This window comes from Hemitrygon akajei, chromosome 4, assembly GCF_048418815.1.
Source record: "Hemitrygon akajei chromosome 4, sHemAka1.3, whole genome shotgun sequence".
Lineage (NCBI taxonomy): Eukaryota > Metazoa > Chordata > Chondrichthyes > Myliobatiformes > Dasyatidae > Hemitrygon > Hemitrygon akajei.
In genome coordinates, this window is record NC_133127.1 from 126285361 (window position 1) to 126308142 (window position 22782).

General features: G+C 37.6%; 1 protein-coding gene across 1 annotated transcript in view; it reads right to left on the minus strand.

Annotated features, from left to right (window-relative positions):
* Positions 1 to 22782, minus strand: part of ercc5 (excision repair cross-complementation group 5) — a 151898-nt gene that overhangs the window by 11939 nt on the left and 117177 nt on the right. The window contains exons 14-22 of the mRNA XM_073041914.1: positions 17860 to 17952; positions 15686 to 15746; positions 13364 to 13507; positions 12489 to 12696; positions 9632 to 10636; positions 9006 to 9298; positions 8184 to 8303; positions 4841 to 5054; positions 889 to 1033 (exon numbers count right to left, since the gene is read on the minus strand). Of these exons, the coding sequence (XP_072898015.1) occupies positions 889 to 1033; positions 4841 to 5054; positions 8184 to 8303; positions 9006 to 9298; positions 9632 to 10636; positions 12489 to 12696; positions 13364 to 13507; positions 15686 to 15746; positions 17860 to 17952 (2283 nt within the window). The remainder of the gene's footprint in view (positions 1 to 888; positions 1034 to 4840; positions 5055 to 8183; positions 8304 to 9005; positions 9299 to 9631; positions 10637 to 12488; positions 12697 to 13363; positions 13508 to 15685; positions 15747 to 17859; positions 17953 to 22782) is intronic.

A 22782-nucleotide genomic window follows, 5' to 3' on the forward strand; every position in this document is an offset into this window, starting at 1 on the left:
CCTGTTCCTGTGGTGCACATTTCTGTGTTTTAGGACAATTAATATTTCATACAAGTACATTTTATTTGTAATTAGAACTTTGACAATGACCACAGCACATAAATAAAACATCCAAACACTGAGCCTTTATCCCCAAATGCTCAATGCTTCAAGGTAAGAATAAGCGAAAATGCAAAAACAAATATATTTTATATAGTAGATGGTAAAGAACTGCAAGTGCTTTTTCTTTGTAAAAATGTGTACAACATTCACTAAACCTATATATTCAGCAGTGATTTCCTTACCTAATAGAATGCAGCTGCAGAATACCATTTGTCATAAAGATCAAAAGACTACAAACAATATATCAGCATTTTCCATTGGTACTTGTTCACAAGATTAACATTTCCAAAAATCCCATGTGCAAACTTTGGAAGGATCAAGATGAAAATGTTATTTTTATCTATTACATGATAAAGATAGCTATTCAGTTGGTTCTATGCTGCTCCATTTAGCATGATCTTACAAACTATTGGTTACAATGATAAACATAGAAACAGATGATCAATTACCTAATGGAACACTGCAGAGACTGGAAATGTCTGCTGTCATGGATGAATCATGCAGGTTACAATGTTAATCTAGCACACTGGAGCTTCCCCCGCCCCCTCTAAATTTGGCGAGCTCAAGAAAAAGAATTTGGAGAGCTTAATTTATTGGAATTTATTACTCACAAGATTAAAAATATTGATTAAAGTCCACATCAAGATAAATATTATGTGGACAATCAAAGGAATGAAGGTATGGAGCCAACTGGACTCATAATATTCACATTCTATTCTGTTGCTACTGACCAGTAAAAGTCAACAGGATAGAATCTCTGACATATGATACCACATTATAACCTACCGAATACGATAAAGTGGCTCTAGTCCAGGCCCAAGGAATTCGTTGAGGAGTTCCATTGCTGTTACGTAACCTACACCAGGGATCCCCTCCGTGTAGTCACTGCCCAGAAAATAAGCAAGGTTTATCAGTTTTCGTCTATCAAGGCCTGGAACACAAGAACATGAAAAGTGTAATTAATACTAATAACAAAATTCTTATGTTATGACTTTTACTCCAGCAATGACCCACAAGATCAGCCATTTTCAACCTCATGGTGAGCTTTAGATCAAATACAAAGTTTCTGTTATTCACCAGATACTGGAAGACCAAGTGCACCAAATACTCAGCAAGTCAGGCAGCTTCTGGGGAGAAAAATAAAATATTCTGAAGCAATTTTGTTAATCTGAAATATTAACTCATTTTTCTTTTCAATAATGCTGCTTTGTTGATGAGTATTTCCAATACTTTCATTTACTTTGGACCAAATATCTATGGCATTAAGGATTTCTATTTCTAAAGTACCACCCAATGTTGTTCATGCTTCGGATCACTAGCAGCCAAAACCCTCAACCTTCATCAACTCTTGACTTCACTATTGCAAAGCTCAGCTGGGCAACCTCCTGTCTTAAAATAGTTGATAGTATCCTAACTCACACCAAATTCATTCCATTTAGGAAACTGGCTGATTTACATTGGTTTTTGATCTGGCAATATCTCAATTTAAATATTCTTGTATTTTTTTCTGTATCCTCTTTTCTTCATCACACTCCATCTCCAGTATGACAACACAGCATCACATATTCCTCTAATTTTGCTCTATTGTCCATTCTTATTTTCACAGCACAGTTTCCTTCTCCATTAAGATGCTATTTAAAACCATGGGTGGTCAATGTCAGATTTGATTTGATGAGGCTCAGTTAAACCCTTTTGAAATACTTTACACTTTAAAAATCTATCAGTGTTATTGGTGGAAATTGGAATCTAATGCAATCCTTATAACATATTGTTGAAGATTCAAAGAAGTTGTCAATTTTGCTGACATTTGGGATGCAAATTTAATATTTTCAGTTAACAGTTATTCTGTTATTCTTTGTGTATTAGGGTTAATTTGATTTTTTTTTGGTAGTTTACTGCCCTTAAGACAGAGCAGTTTACTGATAAATTACTATTGTGATAATTTTACTTTATTTTTCACAATTCTGTTGAAGCATCTTTGACTTGAAATATTCTGCTTCCACAGATGTTGCATAACCTGATGTTTTGTAGCAGTTTGTTTTTATTTCATAATTTATAATTCAGAAGAACAACACTTTCTCCCAATAAACTTATTTTCAAACAATGTATTAATAAGTTACATTCAACCATATACAGTTAATTGGGACACATCAGGACCAGTATATTTTGGCCCAATTAGCTGAAGTTTCATGGAAAATGTAAAAATCGTATTAAAACAAATAATCTTTCGAGTGTCCAATTATGTATTTAAATGAAATAAAAACTAATTAGAACACTATCAATACTACTATAGTAAACAAAACTGTGTATTAGTTCCTAATTGTTATCAAAGGAGAAATGATACTGCAGTGTTTTTTGATGGACCAGCATATACACCTAGTGCAGATAATAGACTGGCTTCATACAATTTTCAAGATGATGATTGATACTTCCAAATTCTTTTTTAGTTCCTAACTTATTGAAGTAGTGAAATAGTTCCCTTTTCACTCCCGGCTGTTTCTGGCATCTCCAACTGCCAATTCTGAATTGTATTACTGCTTATTTCTCAACAACTATCAATGATGAAAATTGCTGCTTTTTGAACATAAGTGCACACAACTAACGCTATTTAAAAACTGTTTGCTCTAAGCACCATGTAGTGTCTAAAGGCCACACAAGTGCACATGACCAAAGATAGTTAGAAACTGTTCGGTAACAGTCCCCTGCTCCAGTTACTGGCATAGTGTCCCAAATAAACAAAGGGAATCTGGTTATTTTCTCGATTAGTTTTTGCTTTTTATGAGTTGTCTCAAATAAATGGCTGCCCCGATTAACCAGAATCCACTGTACTTACGTTTCATAAGCTAAAACTGAAACAATTACAGTAGTTTGTTTTAGTTTTGAACAGATGAAATTGATAAATTAGCTAGTCCTGCTTTGCATGTTTAAAGAATCATGTACAGAAGCTTCTTCTTCAAAAGTTCAAAGTAATTTTATTATAATTTTATTATACGTGTCATTATATACAACCCGGAGATTCATTTTCTTGCAGGCATTCACAGTAAATACAAGAACATCGCAAAATCAATGAAAGACCACCCCCAACAGGACAGCCCACTAGGGAGCAAAAGACAACAAACTGTGCAAATAGAAAAAGAAGGAAAATAAATAAATAAACAACACACAAGCAATAAACATCAAGAACATGGAATGAAGAGTCTTCAGTCCATAGGTTGGGAGAATATCCACTGTTCCCATCCACACTTCTCATTACATAATAAACTAAAAGTATGGGGAGAAAGTGGACTAAAGGGAAATATTAATCTCAGGCCCTTCAGGAGACCGAAACCAATCCTGGAGATCAGAAGCTTATTTTCACATCTACAAAAATTCTTATTCTTAGAGATAGTATTTATAATTATCTGGATAGACAGGATCTGATTAGGAGTAGCCAGCATGGATTTGTGCGTGGAAGGTCATGTTTGACAAACCTTATTGAATTTTTTGAAGTAGTTACGAGGAATGTTGACGAGGGTAAGGCAGTGGATGTAGTCTATATGGACTTCAGCAAGGCCTTTGACAAAGTTCCACATGGAAGGTTAGTTAAGAAGGTTCAGTCGTTAGGTATTAATGCTGGAGTAATAAAATGGATTCAACAGTGGCTAGATGGGAGATGCCAGAGAGTAGTGGTGGATAATTGTTTATCGGGATGGAGGCCGGTGACTAGCGGAGTGCCTCAGGGATCTGTTTTGGGCCCAATGTTGTTTGTAATATACATAAATGATCTGGATGATGGGGTGGTAAATTGGATTAGTAAGTATGCTGATGATACTAAGGTAGGAGGTGTTGTGGATAATGAGGTGGGTTTTCAAAGCTTGCAGGGAGATTTATGCCAGTTAGAAGAATGGGCTGAACGTTGGCAGATGGAGTTTAATGCTGAGAAGTGTGAGGTTCTACATTTTGGCAGGAATAATCCAAATAGAACATACAGGGTAAATGGTAGGGCATTGAGGAATGCAGTGGAACAGAGAGATCTAGGAATAACAGTGCATAGTTCCCTGAAGGTGGAGTCTCATGTAGATAGGGTGGTGAAGAAGGCTTTTGGAACGCTGGCCTTTATAAATCAGAGCATTGAGTACAGAAGTTGGGATGTAATGTTAAAATTGTACAAGGCATTGGTAAGGCCAAATTTGGAATATTGTGTACAGTTCTGGTCACCGAATTATAGGAAAGATATCAATAAATTAGAGAGAGTGCAGAGACGATTTACTAGGATGTTACCTGGGTTTCAGCACTTAAGTTACAGAGAAAGGTTGAACAAGTTAGGTCTCTATTCATTGGAGCGTAGAAGGTTGAGGGGGGATTTGATCGAGGTATTTAAAATGTTGAGAGGGATAGATAGAGTTGACGTGAATAGACTGTTTCCATTGAGAGTAGGGGAGATTCAAAAGAGAGGACATGATTTGAGAGTTAGGGGGCAAAAGTTTAAGGGAAACACGAGGGGGTATTTCTTTACTCAGAGAGTGATAGCTGTGTGGAATGAGCTTCCTGTAGAAGTAGTAGAGGCCAGTTCAGTTGTGTCATTTAAGGTAAAATTGGATAGGTATATGGACAGGAAAGGAGTGGAGGGTTATGGGCTGAGTGCGGGTAGGTGGGACTAGGTGAGATTAAGAGTTCGGCACGGACTTGGATGGCCGGAATGGCCTGTTTCCGTGCTGTGATTGTTATATGGTTATATGGTTAAAAAAATGGTGCTCACCAAGTTGGTTATAAAGATGGATGTACTGGTAATATTCCACATATTTATCTTGATTGAAGAAATTCTTATACACATGACGTGCTCCAAACAGCCATATATCGCTATCATCAGTGATGGTTCCACTAGTTTGGTCAGTCATATCCAGGTAAGCACATTGAGCTTCTGCCTCCATGGGAGCAACAATATAAGGAATTCCAAAAATTCGCAACAACTCCTACAAACAAATAAATTGCAATAGTCATTAAAATAAATCAAATCTTCACAGCATAATGGCAATAGTTTGCTTCCTTCCCAATATGAAGAGTTGCAATCATAAAACCCTATTGTAGAACATCTCTGGCATTACAGTATCTGCACTTTAGTATCAGGCATGTTTACTTATAACTTCACATCATTGTATAAACACAAATCTGGCATCCTTAATTGAAATTTCTAGTGCAGTGACTTTCAGCAATATTTATCACACCATACTCTGAAAACCAGGAGATTACTTTGGAACACAAATGATTTTAAATAAATCACAGAAAATACTTAGTGTAATTTACTTTAAATTTTTACAATTTTCTCAATTAAGTAAAATTAGTAGCAGGCAAATTAATGGTTCAGGAAGGAAGATTGCATCCATAAAGTGTAAAGAAAATTTAAACACAAGAGAGGTCTGGAGTGGGATGAAGACCATCACTGGGTTCCGGCAAACTGGCAATAGAGGAGCTGAAGGCAGTGTGGACAGGGCCAACAAACTTAACCTGTTCTTCAACAGATTTGACACTGTGGCCCCGCCCATCCCCCCACATGATTCATCTGTTGTCGGCCCCCAACCAACACATACTCCACTCTCCCCTCCTACCCCTCCTCACAGCCCCCCACCCTGCTCTCATGACCCCTCTCCCACCTGAAACCACCACGGTGGGCTTCACAACTGAACAGGTGAGAAGACAGCTGAAACGTCTCCACCCAAGCATGGCTGCAGGCCCAGATGGTGTCAGCCCCAGGGTGCTCAAAGCCTGTGCCCCCCAGCTATGTGGAGTACTTCACCATATCTTCAACCTGAGCCTGAGTCTCCACAGGGTTACTGTGCTGTGGAAGATGTCCTGCCTCGTTCCTGTACCGAAGATGCCACGCCCCAGTGGCTCCAATGACTACAGACCGGTTGGCATTGACCTCCCACATCATGAAGACCCTGGAGAGACTTGTTCTAGAGCAGCTCCGGCCTATGGTTAGGCCACACTTAGACCCCCTCCAGTTCAGCTATCAGCCCCGACTAGGAGTTGAGGATGCCATCGTCTACCTGCTGAACTGTGTCTATGCCCACCTGGACAAGCCGGCGAGCACTGTGAGGGTCATGTTTTTTTACTTCTCCAGTGCGTTCAACACCATCTGCCCTGCTCTGCTGGGTGAGAAGCTGACAGTGATGCAGGTGGATGCTTCCCTGGTGTCATGGATTATTGATTACCTGACTGGCAGACCACAGTACGTGCGCTTGCAACGCTGTGTGTCAGACAGAGTGGTCAGCAGCACTGGGGCTCCACAGGGGACTGTCCTGTCTCCCTTTCTCTTCACCATCTACACCTCGGACTTCAACTACTGCACAGAGTCTTGCCATCTTCAGAAGTTTTCTGATGACTCTGCCATAGTTGGATGCATCAGCAAGGGAGATGAGGCTGAGTACAGGGCTACGGTGGGAAACTTCATCACGTGGTGCGAGCAGAATCATCTGCAGCTTAATGTGAAAAAGACTAAGGAGCTGGTGGTGGACCTGTGGAGGGCTAAGGTACCGGTGACCCCTGTTTCCATCCAAGGGGTCAGTGTGGACATGGTGGAGGATTACAAATACCTGGAGATACGAATGGACAATAAACTGGACTGGTCAAAGAACACTGAGGCTGTCTACAAGAAGGGTCAGAGCCGTCTCTATTTCCTGAGGAGACTGAGGTCCTTTAACATCTACCAGACGATGCTGAGGATGTTCTACGAGTCTGTGGTGGCCAGTGCTATCATGTTTGCTGTTGTGTGCTGGGGCAGCAGGCTGAGGGTAGCAGACACCAACAGAATCAACAAACTCATTCGTAAGGCCAGTGATGTTGTTGGGGGGAGAACTGGACTCTCTGACGGTGGTGTCTGAAAAGAGGATGCTGTCCAAGTTGCATGCCATCTTGGACAATGTCTCCCATCCACTCCATAATGTACTGGTTAGGCACAGCAGTACATTCAGCCAGAGACTCATTCCACCGACATGTAACACTAAGCATCATAGCAAGTCATTCCTGCGCCTGTGGCCGTCAAACTTTATAACACCTCCTTCGGAGTGTCAGACACCCTGAGCCAATAGGCTGGTCCTGGACTTTTTTCCACTTGGCATAATTAACTTACTATTATTTAATTATTTGTGGTTTTATATTGCTATATTTCTACACTATTCTTGGTTGGCGCGACTGTAACGAAACCCAATTTCCCTCAGGATCAATAAAGTATGTCTGTCTGTCTGTCAAATAAAAAGCATTTTCTACATGCTTAATGTTGAAACCACTTTCCTCAATTAGTGTAAAATTCAGAAAAGCAGATTTTGTTTCAAGGCAAAGCTTTGATTTTTAAATGAGAAACTCACTAAACCTGACTGGCTGTTAAATCTAGTTGGTTCTGGAATCAAGTCCCTAATTTTTTAGAAAAATAGCTATCAATGACTCAAATAAACCACTTTAAAAAGACAGTTAATAATGAATTTAATCCATTTAAATGAATGGTGAGACTATCCCAGAACCAAATTTAACCTGTCATGGGTTAACTAGGGTAGGTTCTCAAAAGCAAGGATTTTCCCATCAAAAATGGAGAAATCTTAATAACTTTGCACCTACTATATTTCCTAGACATCCCAAGGAGTTCACCTTAGGAATGCAGTAGGTCCAAATCATTGGCAAAAATCATTGCTGTAAACACATTTGGGACTTCCACATTTGCTCTTATACTGGTAACACTTGAACACTGAGGAATGGGTAGTTCTCCGCAGATATGTCATATTTCTCTGAAATATCTAAATCACTCACTGGATTAAATTGGGTAAGTTTGAAAATGGCTGTGTTGCAAAAAGAGGAAACATTGCAGAATTATAATTATTTTAGGACATGAGAAAACCTGGGTGGTCTTCAACTAAACAAGATGGAAGAAACACAGTGTGTACAAGAAAACTACAAAATACTGGAAGTATAGCATGCAGTATCACTGGAGAGAGAAAATTAATTTTTCAAGTTAATTGTACAGAATATACCCATTTTCATATTCCTATTTGTTATAAATGCAACATTATTGAGTTTACAGATGGGTACTTACTCCATCATAGTTATTTTACCTGAGTTTCCAGGTACATTTGTCCTGTGATAGTGGCAGCAACACGTTCCTGCTTTTGTTTCTGAGACTGTAGACCAGATTGTTCCAAGAACAAGCTGTTTTCCAATTCCTCTATGTCACCCTGCATAATAATAAAACAACAAAATTCCAGTTATATTTCATTTAATAAGATTGCATCTATACAGCACAATAAATATGCTGATAATACTTAAGTTGTTTGATAAATAATGCCTAGACATCAAGTATCCCAAAAGACATAGAAAGAATCTTTAATCTCCAAAGCTGGAAGTACAGCTGTAGCTGTGGACAAAGAGCTACTTTGCTAATGCACTATCTTCCACATTCAACTAGCCTCCTGGTAAACTTCTTGACAAAGGATTTTAAGTAAACTGATCTATAAATTCCTGGTCATATTCACAAACTAAGAAAGCATGAGAAAATTAAAATTGATGCATCTGCCTTGTATGGGATTGGTTGGTAGAGACAGAGGAGTAGGCAAATTGGAGCAAAGAATAAGTCATATGGCAAGCTTCACCTAGAAATTACATTAACAACAAATCTGATCTTAAAAAACACCAAGGCACTTTGAAACACTTTTTAAACACCCGTTCCTATCACAATAGTAAGAAAACACATCAGATAATTTCTGAACAAGGCCTCACAAACAGAAATGAAATATATGATCAACTAACTTGTTTTGGGAATTCTGGTTAAGAGACAAGTATTGACCTAGGACTTTCTCTTTCATCTCTGGTCATTTATGCCCACCAAGGGGTCTTCAGTCTGACAAAATATTTAAGTATGAAGGTATGTTCATCTTTACCAGATTTAGTTCACTCCATTCATCAGTTGTGGCTTCTTCCACATCTGCCCATTTGGGTTGATCAGGCTCTTCCTTCGTACTTTGTTGAACAATTTTCTCAATTTTGTCCATATGATCACCGATAACTGCAGATTGTTCCTCGAATATCTGTGTAGTTTCAAAACTACCTTCCAGATCATCAGCAGGCTTCGGCATGGGTTCACTTGCAGGAATCAAGGGTACGAAGATATCAAGAGGAAAGAGCTCATTTTTCAGTGGTGTTTTATTGGTATTAATGACTTCAATGAAGCTACCTGGACATCAAAACAAGTATTAATTTCTGGGACAGAAAATGGTAAAAGTAGAAAAACTGACCCTAATGGATTTCACACTATTCCTGTAATTTAACTATGAAGTGATGCATTTTGGAAAGTTAAAGCAGGGCAGGACTATCCAATTATTTAACACCTTATGGAAATTACCCAAATATGTAGAATGACATTTTTAGAACAGATTATGTGTACCATCATCAGTGGTATAATTTCAACTCCCATAGTGAGAGCCCACAATAGTATTTTAGTATGCTTCCATTTCACTCTTATCCCCTCACAATGCTCCTTAGCCTTCCAAAGTAAAAAAAAAATTACCCTCTGAGTCACTTTGGTCTTCATTGTTTGCATACTTTTCCTGATCTCCATATGATTCTTCAGTAGAGTCTTCATCTAGTTCTCCTTGTATCTGTGGTGAGGGAAGCTTTTTAGGATCATCAGAAGGCTGAGTGCCCAGAGCAGGAATAAATAAAGGTTGTTGTATACCTGGAATAGTTTCACTGTTCATGCTCTGATTTTCTAGGAAATTAACTGTCCCAGGTGGATGAATACATTTCCTGCTGTTACTATCCAAGTGCTCCTCATTAATACTCCCGTGCTCCTTCACATTTTCCGAAGTTTGAAAACTTAACTGTTCAATTTTATGTTTGGTTGCATCTCCTGTTGCAACATTGTTATTTTGTTCTGTTGTACTGACTGGAGAAACTCCCTCTGCTGCAGGAAGCTTCGATTGCATTTTGCAATTTTCATCATTTCTGTGTTCTCTAGATTTTCTTTGAGTGGTCTTTGGACTTAATGGTATTGCAAGATCTTCACAATCACTGTCAAATATCTCTTGATCTTTATGCTCATCATTTGAGCTGCAGCTTTTGGCTACTTGCTTTCTACCATTGCTGCATTCACTTTCATTGTCCTTCTTTGCAATATTTATTAATTCATCTTCTTCTAAAGCTTGCTGTATGGCTTGATGTGTCCTCGGTGACACGTTTATATTTTTGGAAGCAGTATCAGCTGAATAAAGAGTGCTACTACATCCAAGTGGCAATAACTTATCTTCTCCAGACTCTGTTCCATCATCTGAACCACTTTCTAACATGGCAGCCTCAATAGCAATCATTGTCCGTGGAGAAGGACAATCCCTCGCAGCAGCACCATCATTCTCAGCTTTCATCATGTTTGTTGTTGGAAGCGATGTTGGACTTAAATTTTTAAAGGGATCCCAACCAGCATTTGAGGGTGCCTTTGTAACAGCTGAATTAGTATTTTTTTCTGGTGTGTTTTGTTTATGTCCCTCTGAACCTTCATTGTTTTTTGATTGAATTCCTGCAAGTTAAATTCATATTTTAATTTATGTATAGTCTACTTAGATTCTTTGACCATACGGACTTGTGGAATTTCAATAATGCAGAGTCAGATATCTCCCACGCACAATTTACTTAAACAATGGTCATTATCATTGTATAATAAGAGAGGTTTTCAGTTTTCACCATGATTATTTAGCAAGCCTAATAACTACTGGCATCCTTACAAAAGCAAGTAAGTGAAAAAAATCTAGAAGACACTGCTAGACTTACTCTGATCTGCCATATGGTATGCTGTCATGATTTTAAAATCAATAAAACCTGTATGAAAATCATTGTTAAGATATATACTTCAATTTGAAATTAGTTGCTAATTGTTTTAAGACAAATTAAGGCATATGCAGAGATAGGTGAGCTTAAACATCAATGCAAATCATAAAACAGCAATGAATAATCTCTCTAAAGTATAGCTCCAAAATATACACGCTTATTCTCTTAAAAAAGTATACATTTAAAAAATTGTATTCTAAGCATTTTCCTAATAAATTTTCACCTATAATTTCATGTTGCTGTTTCAATCTTTATTTCAGTTCTTGCACAGCTACTTGTGTTTCGTGCTTGGCTGCTTGTCAGGAGACTTTAACTCGATAGGTTGATCAGCTACCCCACTGCCTGCATTGTTCCTGGACACTATGAATCTCATGTAGAAAGTGCTGAGATATCAACACTCCATAGTCTAAGTAAATTTTGTGAGCCTTTTTTTTAAGCTCAGGTAATTGCTGAGTCCTATTCTTCATTTCAGACAAAACAACAGTCACTGCTTATAATTTTAATGTTGTACAGATAAATACAACAGGTTCTATGATATTAATTTAGTCTGTTGGATTGGTTTCATTATTTTTTCAGGCAATAAACCACCAGTACTCAATATTCCTAGGTAGCCCAAGAATGCTTAGCTGCATATTTAGATAGACATTGCTAACAACACTGTAGCCGTGTTCCCTTTAATTAAAATGGAGGACAGCTGTTGTATTGATGGAGCTACAACCAACTTCAATAAGATAGAGTTCTGTAAAGATAGGATAAAGTCAGAGTAGTGATTAACATAATGATATTACATTATCATTAATATGTTCAATTCCACGCTGTCTGTAAGGAGTTTATATGTTCTTGCCGTGACTGTGTGAGGTTTCTCTCGAAGCTCAAGTTTCCCCCTACATTCCAAACATGCAAGGGTTAATAGGCCAATTGGTCACAGGGTGTAGGCAGCACGGACTTGTTAGGCCCAAAGGACCTGTTACCAAGCTGTATCTAAACAAACAAAATTGTTTTAATTTTCTGGCATCCATCCTGTAATCAGGTTTCATCTGTTGATGCACAACAGTAGAAGGAATATTTCCCACAGTGTAGCCATTGTATCAGTCCTGATAGGTGATACGCATTTGGAAAGAGATGATGTTTGATATTGAGTGTTTCAAGTGTAAAGCACCAATATGTTAATCATTTAAAAAATATGAAAAACTCCACATTATACAAAAACACAGTTGCATGTTTACCTAATATATATTTTTTTAAATCAATGGAAGTGATTTGTCTATTTCAATATTAGTAGGTATTCATTTTGCATAATTTTCTACACGTTGCCACATGCTCTTTACAGCATCACTGTATACAAGGTAGAAAATATACAGGGGGAGAATTAGGCAAACTCCATTTTCTTTCTCCTTACTGAAGCACTTCAGAAGCAGAGAAATATTTTTACTTGGACAAACTACTGTTAAAAGTTTGAATTTAAAAACTAGTTGATATAAAGATAATCTGAATGAAACAGAACTGCTACATAAAAAATGACATTTAATCAATATTCTCTGTACCTTTTAACAGAATGTAGTGTGAAGCATCTTCTGATACAAGCCGCCTGGCTTCAATATCCTTAAAGAATCCCCCTTCGTTATCACACTCCATTTGAATTTCACCACAGTACTGTCGGTTCATCTCTTTCTGAACACCTTCAATATGTTGGTTAAGTCTGTTGCGTTTAAGTAAACCAGACAACTGGTACTGGGAAAAATCAGTTGACTCCTTTGGGTAAGAGCACAAAGATTTGTTAGAAAGTGTTTAGACATACTGATTTGAAGATTGTTTTTTCTTAAAAACCAATACATTAATTTGATAGGAAGGAAGTAAAGTCTGATGTAGCAGTATTTCAGTGGAGTAAAGGAAATTACAGTGGTATCTGAAAGGAATTGGACAAAGTAAATTGGAAGGAGCTGCTGGCAGGGATGACAGCAGAGTAGCACTGGTGCGAGTTTCTGGGGAAAATGAGGAAATTGCAGGATAGATGTATTCCAAAAGCCAAGAAATACTCAAATGGCAAAATAGTAAAACCATGGCTGACAAGGGAAGTCAAAGCTAATGTAAAAACAAAAGAGAGGGCATAAAACAAAGCATGGTGCTAGAGAACAGGAAAATTGTAAATGTCACTCCACTCTTTAAGAAAGGAGGAAGGCAGCAGAAATGAAATTATAAACCAGTTAGCCTGACCTCAGTAGTTGGGAAGACGTTGGAGTCAATTATTAAGGATGAGGTTATGGAGTACTTGGTGACACAGGACAAGATAGGACAAAGTCAGCATGATTTTCTTAAAGGAAAATCCTGCCTGACGAACCTGTTGGAATTCTTTGAGAAGATTGCAAGTAGGATCGATAAAGGGGATTCAGTGGATATTGTACAAAATACATCAACCTACCTGAGGCAGAGGCTCCATCAAACTTCTCCGACGCTTGCTGAATTCTTTCAGGTCTGTCAAGATTTCGTGCCTTACCTCTGGAGGCAAACTTGCAAAGTCTTCAGAATCAATGTCCACAGAATTAGGATTCTCAAGAAATTCATTCTAAAAATAGATTTGGAAAACACAAATTAAAAAAATACTATTTATTGCTTATCATTTAGGTATTTTCAGTAAGATGGTGGCATGTTCGGATGCAGTGACCTCGGTGTTTTTGTCTTTTTTCAAAGATCTTTTTTTATGCTTGCAAGATAATGCTGGGTGTTAAAAGAGCTTCAAGTATGGCAGGTCTACCCTAGTGGACAGAGGAGCTGGTCTTGGTGTGGATCATGTTACTGCCTGTTACAGAAAGGTTTCGGAGTCAGTGCGTAGTGTGCAGCCAAGCACCGAATGACTGTCTTGGATGCTTCACTTGCAATCACGAGACCCTGTTGGACATTGATAATGTAAAATAATGCAAGTCCGTTTCCCTTGTTTATTGGCAAGACAGATGATGGGAGCTGTGTGGCCTCGGTTGTACTGAGAACTACAACATAAGCCGTGGACTTGCCTGTTTGCAGCAGTCCAGGAGAGGAAACACTGGAGGCGGTATAGCATAGCATCCATGCTGGGTTGGGGGCTGGCCTCTCCCGTCGATGCAGCAATCCAGTGTTCGCTCGGTACAAGACAAGCTGGGTTATGTGCAGCGTGCATGTTTGTCTGCAGACTGCTGAGAACAGCTTGTTCTTGTGATAACACTCGTGCACCATCAATTGACAGGATATGTCACTCAGGAACTTGGGTTATATTTTTCTTTGTATGTTTACTTGTTATGTTATATGTATTATTCATACCTTGTGCTGTGTATGACTGTTGGTACTGTGCTTTGTACCTTGGCCCCAGAGGAATGCTGTTTCATTTGTCTGTATTCATAGATGCTTGAATGATAATTAAACTTGGCCTTGAAAACACATGAATTTGTCTATGGATCAAAGGCCTGTGCTGCAAGGAGCAACAGGAAGTATTGCAACCACTTGTTAAGGTGATAGATGTAGATATATGTAGAGCCTGACATTTTCACAGCTTTCCATTTCTTTGTGGTTCAGGAATAAAACCAAGCAAAATATTTGAAAAAACAGATGGAATTATTGATTTAGTTTAAAAAGAATTGCAGGAGAGTGGATTATAGGGTTGGCTAACTTGTTAAAATCCCCCAATATTTCTTTCCCACCATATTTTAGGCATCTACTCCCAAATGCTATGTCACTCTTCCTCTGACTCCTCTCCCTAGCTCCATGCTACCTCATTATTTATTCATTTTCCCATCTGAGCAAAGTGAATAAATAATGAGGAAGAGTGGAGCTAAGAAGAGGGAGAGAAACATAGCAATTCTTCACAGGCTTGGAAAGAGAAACAGAGAAAATGCTGGAGCCAAAGACCCTTTGGCTCCAAACAATTGCTCTGTTTTTAATCCAGATTCCCATCCACAGCTACTTTTTCAAATTTTTCTGTCACGAGTCTTTCCCTTTTGTTCTCAACTTCTGCCCATTTCCCTCTGGCTCTGCACTTGCTAACACTTGAATTCTAATGAAAAATCATAATTATTTTTTCAAAAAGATGAATTGACTGCTTTAAGCAAATTAAGGTGTAATGCCCTGTTTGATATTTTTTACTGTTATGCTGCATGTGTTTTATTTAGTGCTGTTCTATGCAAGCTGCTTGTTTTCAGCTTATGTTTGGGTTATTGTTGAAGATATGAAGAGAAAAGTCTGCCATCCAATTAGGATGGTCGAATTGAAAGGGAGGATTCTCTAGTGAGGGACATTAAGGTTGGGCATGGGTTTTTTTTGTGTGGTTCGAGAGAGATGAACAGAAAAGGCACCTGAGAGAAGCAGTGTAGGATTCAACACAGAGCGGGACCGTGATTCGACAAAGCCCAGGGTGAGATCTATTGAGGGTCGGTGACTTGGGAAAACCTTGAGCTCCAACTTGTGCACATTACACTGTTTCATTAAAATAGGCCCTTTTCTTTTTTTGTTCTTTTCTTTACTAACCCTTTAGTCAAATCAAGAAATATATAGCTAAGTCATTTAACTGCATGCAGTGTACTGTCTGTTATTTCATGGCCTCATTTATAACGGTAACAAATTACACAGCATCCACACAAACAGAAGGTTTGAGGTGGACTCGCGCCCAAATCTCATATGTTTGGCGGCGCCAGGGATGGTTTTCCCTAGACTTACACAGCCGAGGAAACCAAGGTTTTCCCAAAGGTAAAAATTCTCTCAGGAACTGATCAATTACCTGCAATAATCTTTCATTCTTCATCCTCTCTTCCCAGTCCTTCTCTCTCTCTTCCTCTGAGCTACAAGTGAAAAGTTACTTCTGAGTTGCATGTCAACAGTGTAAATAGATTTATATATCCTCTCAATATCAATTTAACAATGCAAAGAAAATAACAATCTAAAATTAAAACAAAAAAAGGAAAAGGAAACATTTACTACTATTTCCGTTACTTGGGGAAGGCATACTTGTTAAGTACTGCTCCATTTCTAGACCGATCCCCAAGACCCTGTGGTTTAGGAATAGTGTTACGTCAGCAAAGGAAACAGGAACAAGTTGATAGCACAAAGTTTTAGTACTGACTTTGCGAGGTGCAAGTTAGAACTAAAAGTGCAACATTGTCCTAAATTAAGCTGCCTGCTTGGTTGGCACCAAATTCTCTAGATCCAGCACTCTCAAGGAGCCATCAAGAAAATGTACTCCATTAGTTCCCCACAGTTTCTTTGATAGGACCTCAACTCAGCATAAGCATGAGCCTACCATGTAATATCCCTGTTGAAGATTAAGTACATCATACTTAGTATATTCTTTTAAATATTCCACTCACTGGAGAAATCATGATTCCCAAGGGCAAGAATTGTCTTATGTGTTAATACCAAAATATTTTGGGGAAGACCCAACAGATCCTAGGGTTTTATTAACCCAGACACTCAATTCCACCAGCCCCTACAAATCTATGCTCTCATTAAGTTAGGTCCCACCAAACGAGATTTCAGAGCCTGGACTGACACCTTACTGCCCTATTGTCCTGTTTATTATTTATTGTAATGCCTGCACTGTTTTGTGCACTTTATGCAGTCCTGGGTAGGTCTGTAGTCTAGTGTTGTTGTGTGTTTTTTTTTCTCTGTGTTGTTTTTTTATGTAGTTCAGTCTAGTTTTTGTACTGTGTCATGTAACATCATGATCCTGAAAAACGTTGTCTCATTTTTACTATGTACTGTACCAGCAGTTATGGTCGAAATGACAATAAAAAGTGACTTGACTTGACTTTTTCTTTAAGCCAAATCTCACAGTCCATTTCCAAGGTCTCAATGAGCCACAAGAAGTGTACATGCCCAGAACCTTTCTGAACAAGATGATCCATTTGTTTCTCAATGATTAAGGCCAAGCTCCTTTAAGTTTCTTGAGCCAGGCTAGTCTATTCATGAGTCTTCACTGATCCAGATGAACTCCAGTCCCTTGTCTACTAAAGAGTTCTCAATCATAAGGCCCTATTCCTTTCCACATTCTCATTTAGGAGGAAGCCTCTCATCATTCAGTCCAGCTGACAGAATGACATCATTCATTCAAATCATGTCAATTGTCTAGATTGCCAGTATTGGGACAGTCCACCAACCCAGAGTCAGGAATTCCCACTGTAATGCTAACCTTATTGGTGGACTTGGCTTGTATTGTATGCTGTACTTAAAGGTTAGTGCTATTTGTCATGTGTACATCAAAACAGAGTGAAATCAGTTTTATGCATCAAATCAAATCAGCAAGGCAGCCGCAAGTGTTGAGAACATATCCAATGCGAACAGCATGCCCACAACTCACTAACCTTAACTATTTATCTTTGGAATGCGGAAGGAAACCGGAGCACCCAAAGGAAATCCACGCAGTTACAGAGAGAACATATAAACTCCTTACAGCCAGCAGTAGGATTTTAACCCAAATGATCGCTGGCATTGTAAAGTGATTGTACTAACTGCTATGCTACTGTTCCTCCCCATGGTATGATACAGTACTTTGCTATTGTAGCAGAGAACACCAACACTCAAGAGGTCCTTTGGCATTACCTCAAAAGCATCAAATTACAGCACAAAATATGAGCTTGTTTACCTATTTCCTGGTAAGAACAAATTCCAACAGTTATAAACTATTAGCTGGTCATCTGAAGATCCAGCTCTAAGTTAATGTCATGCAGGCAATACAATGAGTTTGTACTTGGGTTTTGGAAAATACCACAACAGTCTTTCAAATGATTGAACTTGCCACTTAAAGTGCAGTAACATCATCAAATCCATCATATTTCTGAACCTCTTAAAATAAGCAGGTTGCAACTAATGGAATTTCATTACAAATCAGAATATACATAATACGGGATTTTAACAGTGCTGCAATTAAAACCAAATTTTAAAAAGCATCATACAAACCTATTTTCCTCTTTCTGTGACAAGGAAGGCAGGTTGAAAATATCATCAGTTTCTCCTCTTCTCACCTGAGAAAGACTGGGGATAATCTCATCACTGTTGACAAGAAAAAAAGAAAATGCCTCTCAGAAACTAATTTCGAAAAATTTTTTTTTCTTGGTTGCTGATGCAATTAGAAAAGTTGATCTATAAATAAACTGAAATATCTGTCCATATTTGCTCTGTATTTCTCACTCACTTGAATGAATGGAATTTGGTTGTAATACTTACAACCAAACTTAAAAAATCTACAGATTTAATCAGCTCAAAATATAATTTTTCATTCCATATTTTCTGCTGTAGTAATATTTTAAAATTAGCTCTTATGAGTATTCAGATATTTCATGGAAATATAGATTCAGTGACAACAGTATTATCCACAAATAATAATTAGGATACAGCAACGTGTTGGAAATTATTTGAACTTTTAAAATAGGTACATATTTGGTGGTTCTACAGCTGCTCATTATGTACCATTACTGCCAAGGTATCACTTTCTATGTGAATCCTGACTGCAAAGTAATTTTAAGCTGAGAATCTACTAATTGCTAAACAAATAAGCCTACAAAATCTAGACACTCAGGTTATTTTCACAAGAAAATCCAATTAGACATATACAAATAATATTTTAAATTCAGGACTGTGGGTAATGGAGGGGCCAGAGGGAGGGGAAGAGCTTCAGCTTCCAGGTGTTCATCACTTGAATTTGCCATCTGACTTCCATTTTGATTTCAACCTGTCAGTGGTCTCTTGCACTGTTCCAAGAAAATCCAAGCAAAGTTGAGACACAACACTCCATATCTGGCAATATCTGGGCAGAATGCAACCCTTGAAATGCAAAGCAGAGTTTAACAAGACCATTAGATATACAGTTATATACAACTGCAACCCTTTGCAGTTACCTGGTTTTCTGCATTAATTACTCGTAAAATATGATCTGATCTTCATCTCAGTCACAATAATAGACAAACACAATTTCCCTCAATGAAAAACACACAAATAACTTACTTACCATATTTTTATTGAACACATTGTTTGATTATTCATCGTCCAGGCTGCAAAAGTATGTGAACCCTTGTATTTAATAACTGGTAGAACCTCCTTTAGCAGCAATAACTTCCACCAAACATTTCCTGTAGCTGTTATTCATACTTGCACAACGGTAGAGAGGAATTTTAGACCATTCCTCCATACCAAACTGATTCAGTTCTTCAATATTTCTGGTTTACCTTGCATGATAGCCTTCTTCAGGTCATGCCACAGCATCTCAATTAGGTTAAGGTCTGGACTCCAACCTGGCCATTTCAAAACACAAATTTTCTTCTTCTTAAACCATTACTCTTGTCTTTTGGATCACTGTCTTGTTGCATCATCCAACTTTATTAAGCCTCAAATGATGGACCTCTACCTTTACATTATCCTGTAAAATGTCATGATACAATTTTGAATTCATTATTCTCACAATGATTGCAAGCTGTCCAGGCCTGAGGCAGCAAAGCAGCCACAAACCATGATGCTCCTTCCACCAAGCTTCACTGCTGGGATGAGGTTTTGGTGTTGGTGTGCAGTACCCTTTTTCCTCCAAACACAGTTGTGTGTATTTCTGCCAAAAAGTTCAACTTTTGTCTCAGCTGTCCACAGAACATTGTCTCAGAAGTGTTGTGGAACATCCTGGTAGCCTTTTGCAAACTTGACAGTACAGTACAGGCCTTTCCCCCCAAAAACCTGTGCTGAACTTGCCCTTACCTTAGAAATTACCTAGGGTTATCCATAGCCCTCTATTTTTCTAAGTTCCATGTACCTTGAAAGACCCTATCGTATCTGCCTCCACCACTGTCGCTGGCAGCCCATTCCATGCACTCACCATTCTCAGCTTGGAAACTTACCCAACATCTCCTCTGTACCTACTTCCAAGTACTGTGCCCTCTCGTGCTAGCCATCGCAGCCCTGGGAATCCACACGATCAATGCCTCTCATCATCTTATACACCTCTATCAGGTCACTTCTCATCCTCCCTTGCTCCAAGGAAAAACAGCCGAGTTCACTCAACCTATTCTTATAAGGCATGCACCCCAATCCAGGCAACATCCTTGTAAATCTCCTCTGCACCCTTTCTATGGTTTCCACATCCTTCCTGTAGTGAGGCGACCAGAACTGAGCACAGTACTCCAAGTGGGGTCTGACCAGGGTCCTATATAGCTGCAACATTACCTCTCGGCTCTTAAAAGTCAATCCCATGATTGATGAAGGCCAATACACCATATGCCTTCTTTTCTTTTCTTTTTAAATCTTTTAATTTTTAAGCAAACATAAATGAAACATGAATACAAAGTGTTTGAGAGTACATAGTTGATAGTTTAAATAGACAGTCAATTATATAATAATATATATAGCCTCCCAAACTCATAGTATATATGAACAAAAGAAATAAAAAGAAAAGAAAACCCCAAAAAAAAAGAGAAGAAAAAAAAACGCTAACCAACATGGGCCATTGCATAATGTTAGATATATACAGTAGTGCCAATAACTCCGAACCTCCATCCAAATAATTAAGGACAATAAAAGTGAGGTTTAGGAAAAGACAATTTAACTCATATGAAAATGTTGAATAAATGGTCTCCAAGTTTCTTCAAATTTAACTGAAGGATCAAAAACAACACTTCTAATTTTTTCTAAGCTCAAACAAGAGATAGTTTGAGAAAACCACTGAAATACAGTTGGAGGATTAATTTCTTTCCAGTTCAATAAAATAGATCTTCTAGCCATTAATGTAACAAATGCAATCATTCGTCGAGATGAAGAGGATAAACGACTATTATCCACCATTGGTAAACCAAAAAGTGCAGTAATAGGATGTGGTTGGAAATTGATATTCAAAACTCTTGAGGTAATACTGAAAATATCTTTCCAGTAATTTTGCAAACAAGGGCAAGACCAAAACATATGGGTCAATGAAGCAACATCAGAGTGACATCTGTCACAGGTTGGATTAACATGAGAATAAAATCGAGCAAGTTTATCCTTAGACATATGAGCTCCATGTACAACCTTAAATTGTATTAGGGCATGTTTAGCACAAATAGAGGACGAATTGACTAATAATAAAATTTTCTCCCACTGCTCAGTGGATATAAGACAATGAAGTTCTTCTTCCCATTCCTTCTTAATTTTTTCTGATACTTCTGGCTGTATTTTCATGATCATATTATAAATGACAGCTACTAAACCCTTTTGACAAGGACTCAGAGCTAAAATTCTTTCCGTAATGTCCAATGGACATAGTTTCGGAAAAGACTGTAACTCATTATACAAAAAATTTCTAACTTGCAAATATCTAAAAAAATAGGTTTTAGGTAAATTATATTTATTAGATAGCTGTTCAAAGGACATAAAGCTATCATCCAAAAACAAATCACGAAAACATGTTATACCTTTTGTTTTCCATAAAAGAAAAGCTTGATCCATAAAAGAGGGTCGAAAAAAAGTTACCGTAGATATTATAGGGCATGATAAAATAAGCTTATTCAAACCAAAAAATTTACGAAATTGAGACCAAATTCGCAATGTATATTTGACTATAGGATTAGTTATTTGCTTATTCAATTTAGATAAAGAAAAAGGAAGTGAAGATCCTAAAATTGAAAACAATGAAAAGTCTTGTACAGATTTACATTCCAAATTTACCCATTGTGGGCAAGCGACTATAGTCGATTCTTGTGTCCAAAATGTTAAATATCGTATATTAACTGCCCAATAGTAAAATCTCAAGTTTGGCAAAGCCAAACCGCCCTCCTTCTTAGGCTTCTGTAAATATTTTTTGCCTAGTCTAGGATTTTTATTCTGCCACAAATAAGAGGATGTTTTGGAGTCAATAATATCAAAAAAAGATTTAGGAATAAAAATTGGTAATGCTTGAAATAAATATAAAAATTTGGGTAATACCATCATCTTAATAGCATTAATTCGACCAACCAATGACAAAGATAGCGGAGACCACCTGGTAGCAAGTTGCTTAATTTGGTCAATTAAGGGTAAAAAATTAGCTTTAAATAAATCTTTATGTTTTTTTAGTAATTTTAATACCTAAATAAGTAAAATAATCTGTAACAACTTTAAATGGTAAATGTTTATAAATTGAAACTTGCATATTTAATGGAAATAGTTCACTCTTATTAAAATTCAATTTATAACCAGAAAAGTTACTAAACTGAGCAAGCAAGGACGAAATAGCAGGAATAGATCTCTCAGGGTCAGATATGTATAGTAACAAATCATCAGCATATAATGATAACTTATACGTCCCTCCCCACGAGTAATACCCAAAATATTAGGTGATTCACGAATGGCTATAGCCAAAGGTTCCAAAGCAATGTCAAATAGTAAAGGACTTAAAGGACAACCTTGCCTTGTACCACAAAATAGCTGAAAAAAAGGAGATCTTTGATTATTGGTAAAAACCGAAGCCAAGGGTTTATAGAATATTAATTTAATCCATGATATAAATTTTGAACTAAAATTAAAATGCTGCAACGTATTAAATAAATATGGCCATTCAACTCTATCAAATGCTTTTTCAGTATCTAAAGAAATGACACATTCTGGTATTTTGGGTGAAGGAGTATAAATAATATTAATTAATTTTCTAATGTTAAAAGATGAATAGCGATTTTTAATAAATCCAGTCTGATCTTCAGAAATGATTCGAGGTAATACATTTTCTAATCTAGTAGCCAAAATTTTACTAAAAATCTTAAAATCCATATTCAGCAAGGATATAGGCCGATAGGATGCACATTCAATAGGGTCTTTATCTTTTTTAAGAATTAAAGAAATAGAGGCTTCATAAAAAGATTGTGACAATTTGCCTATAATTAACGCATCTTTAAA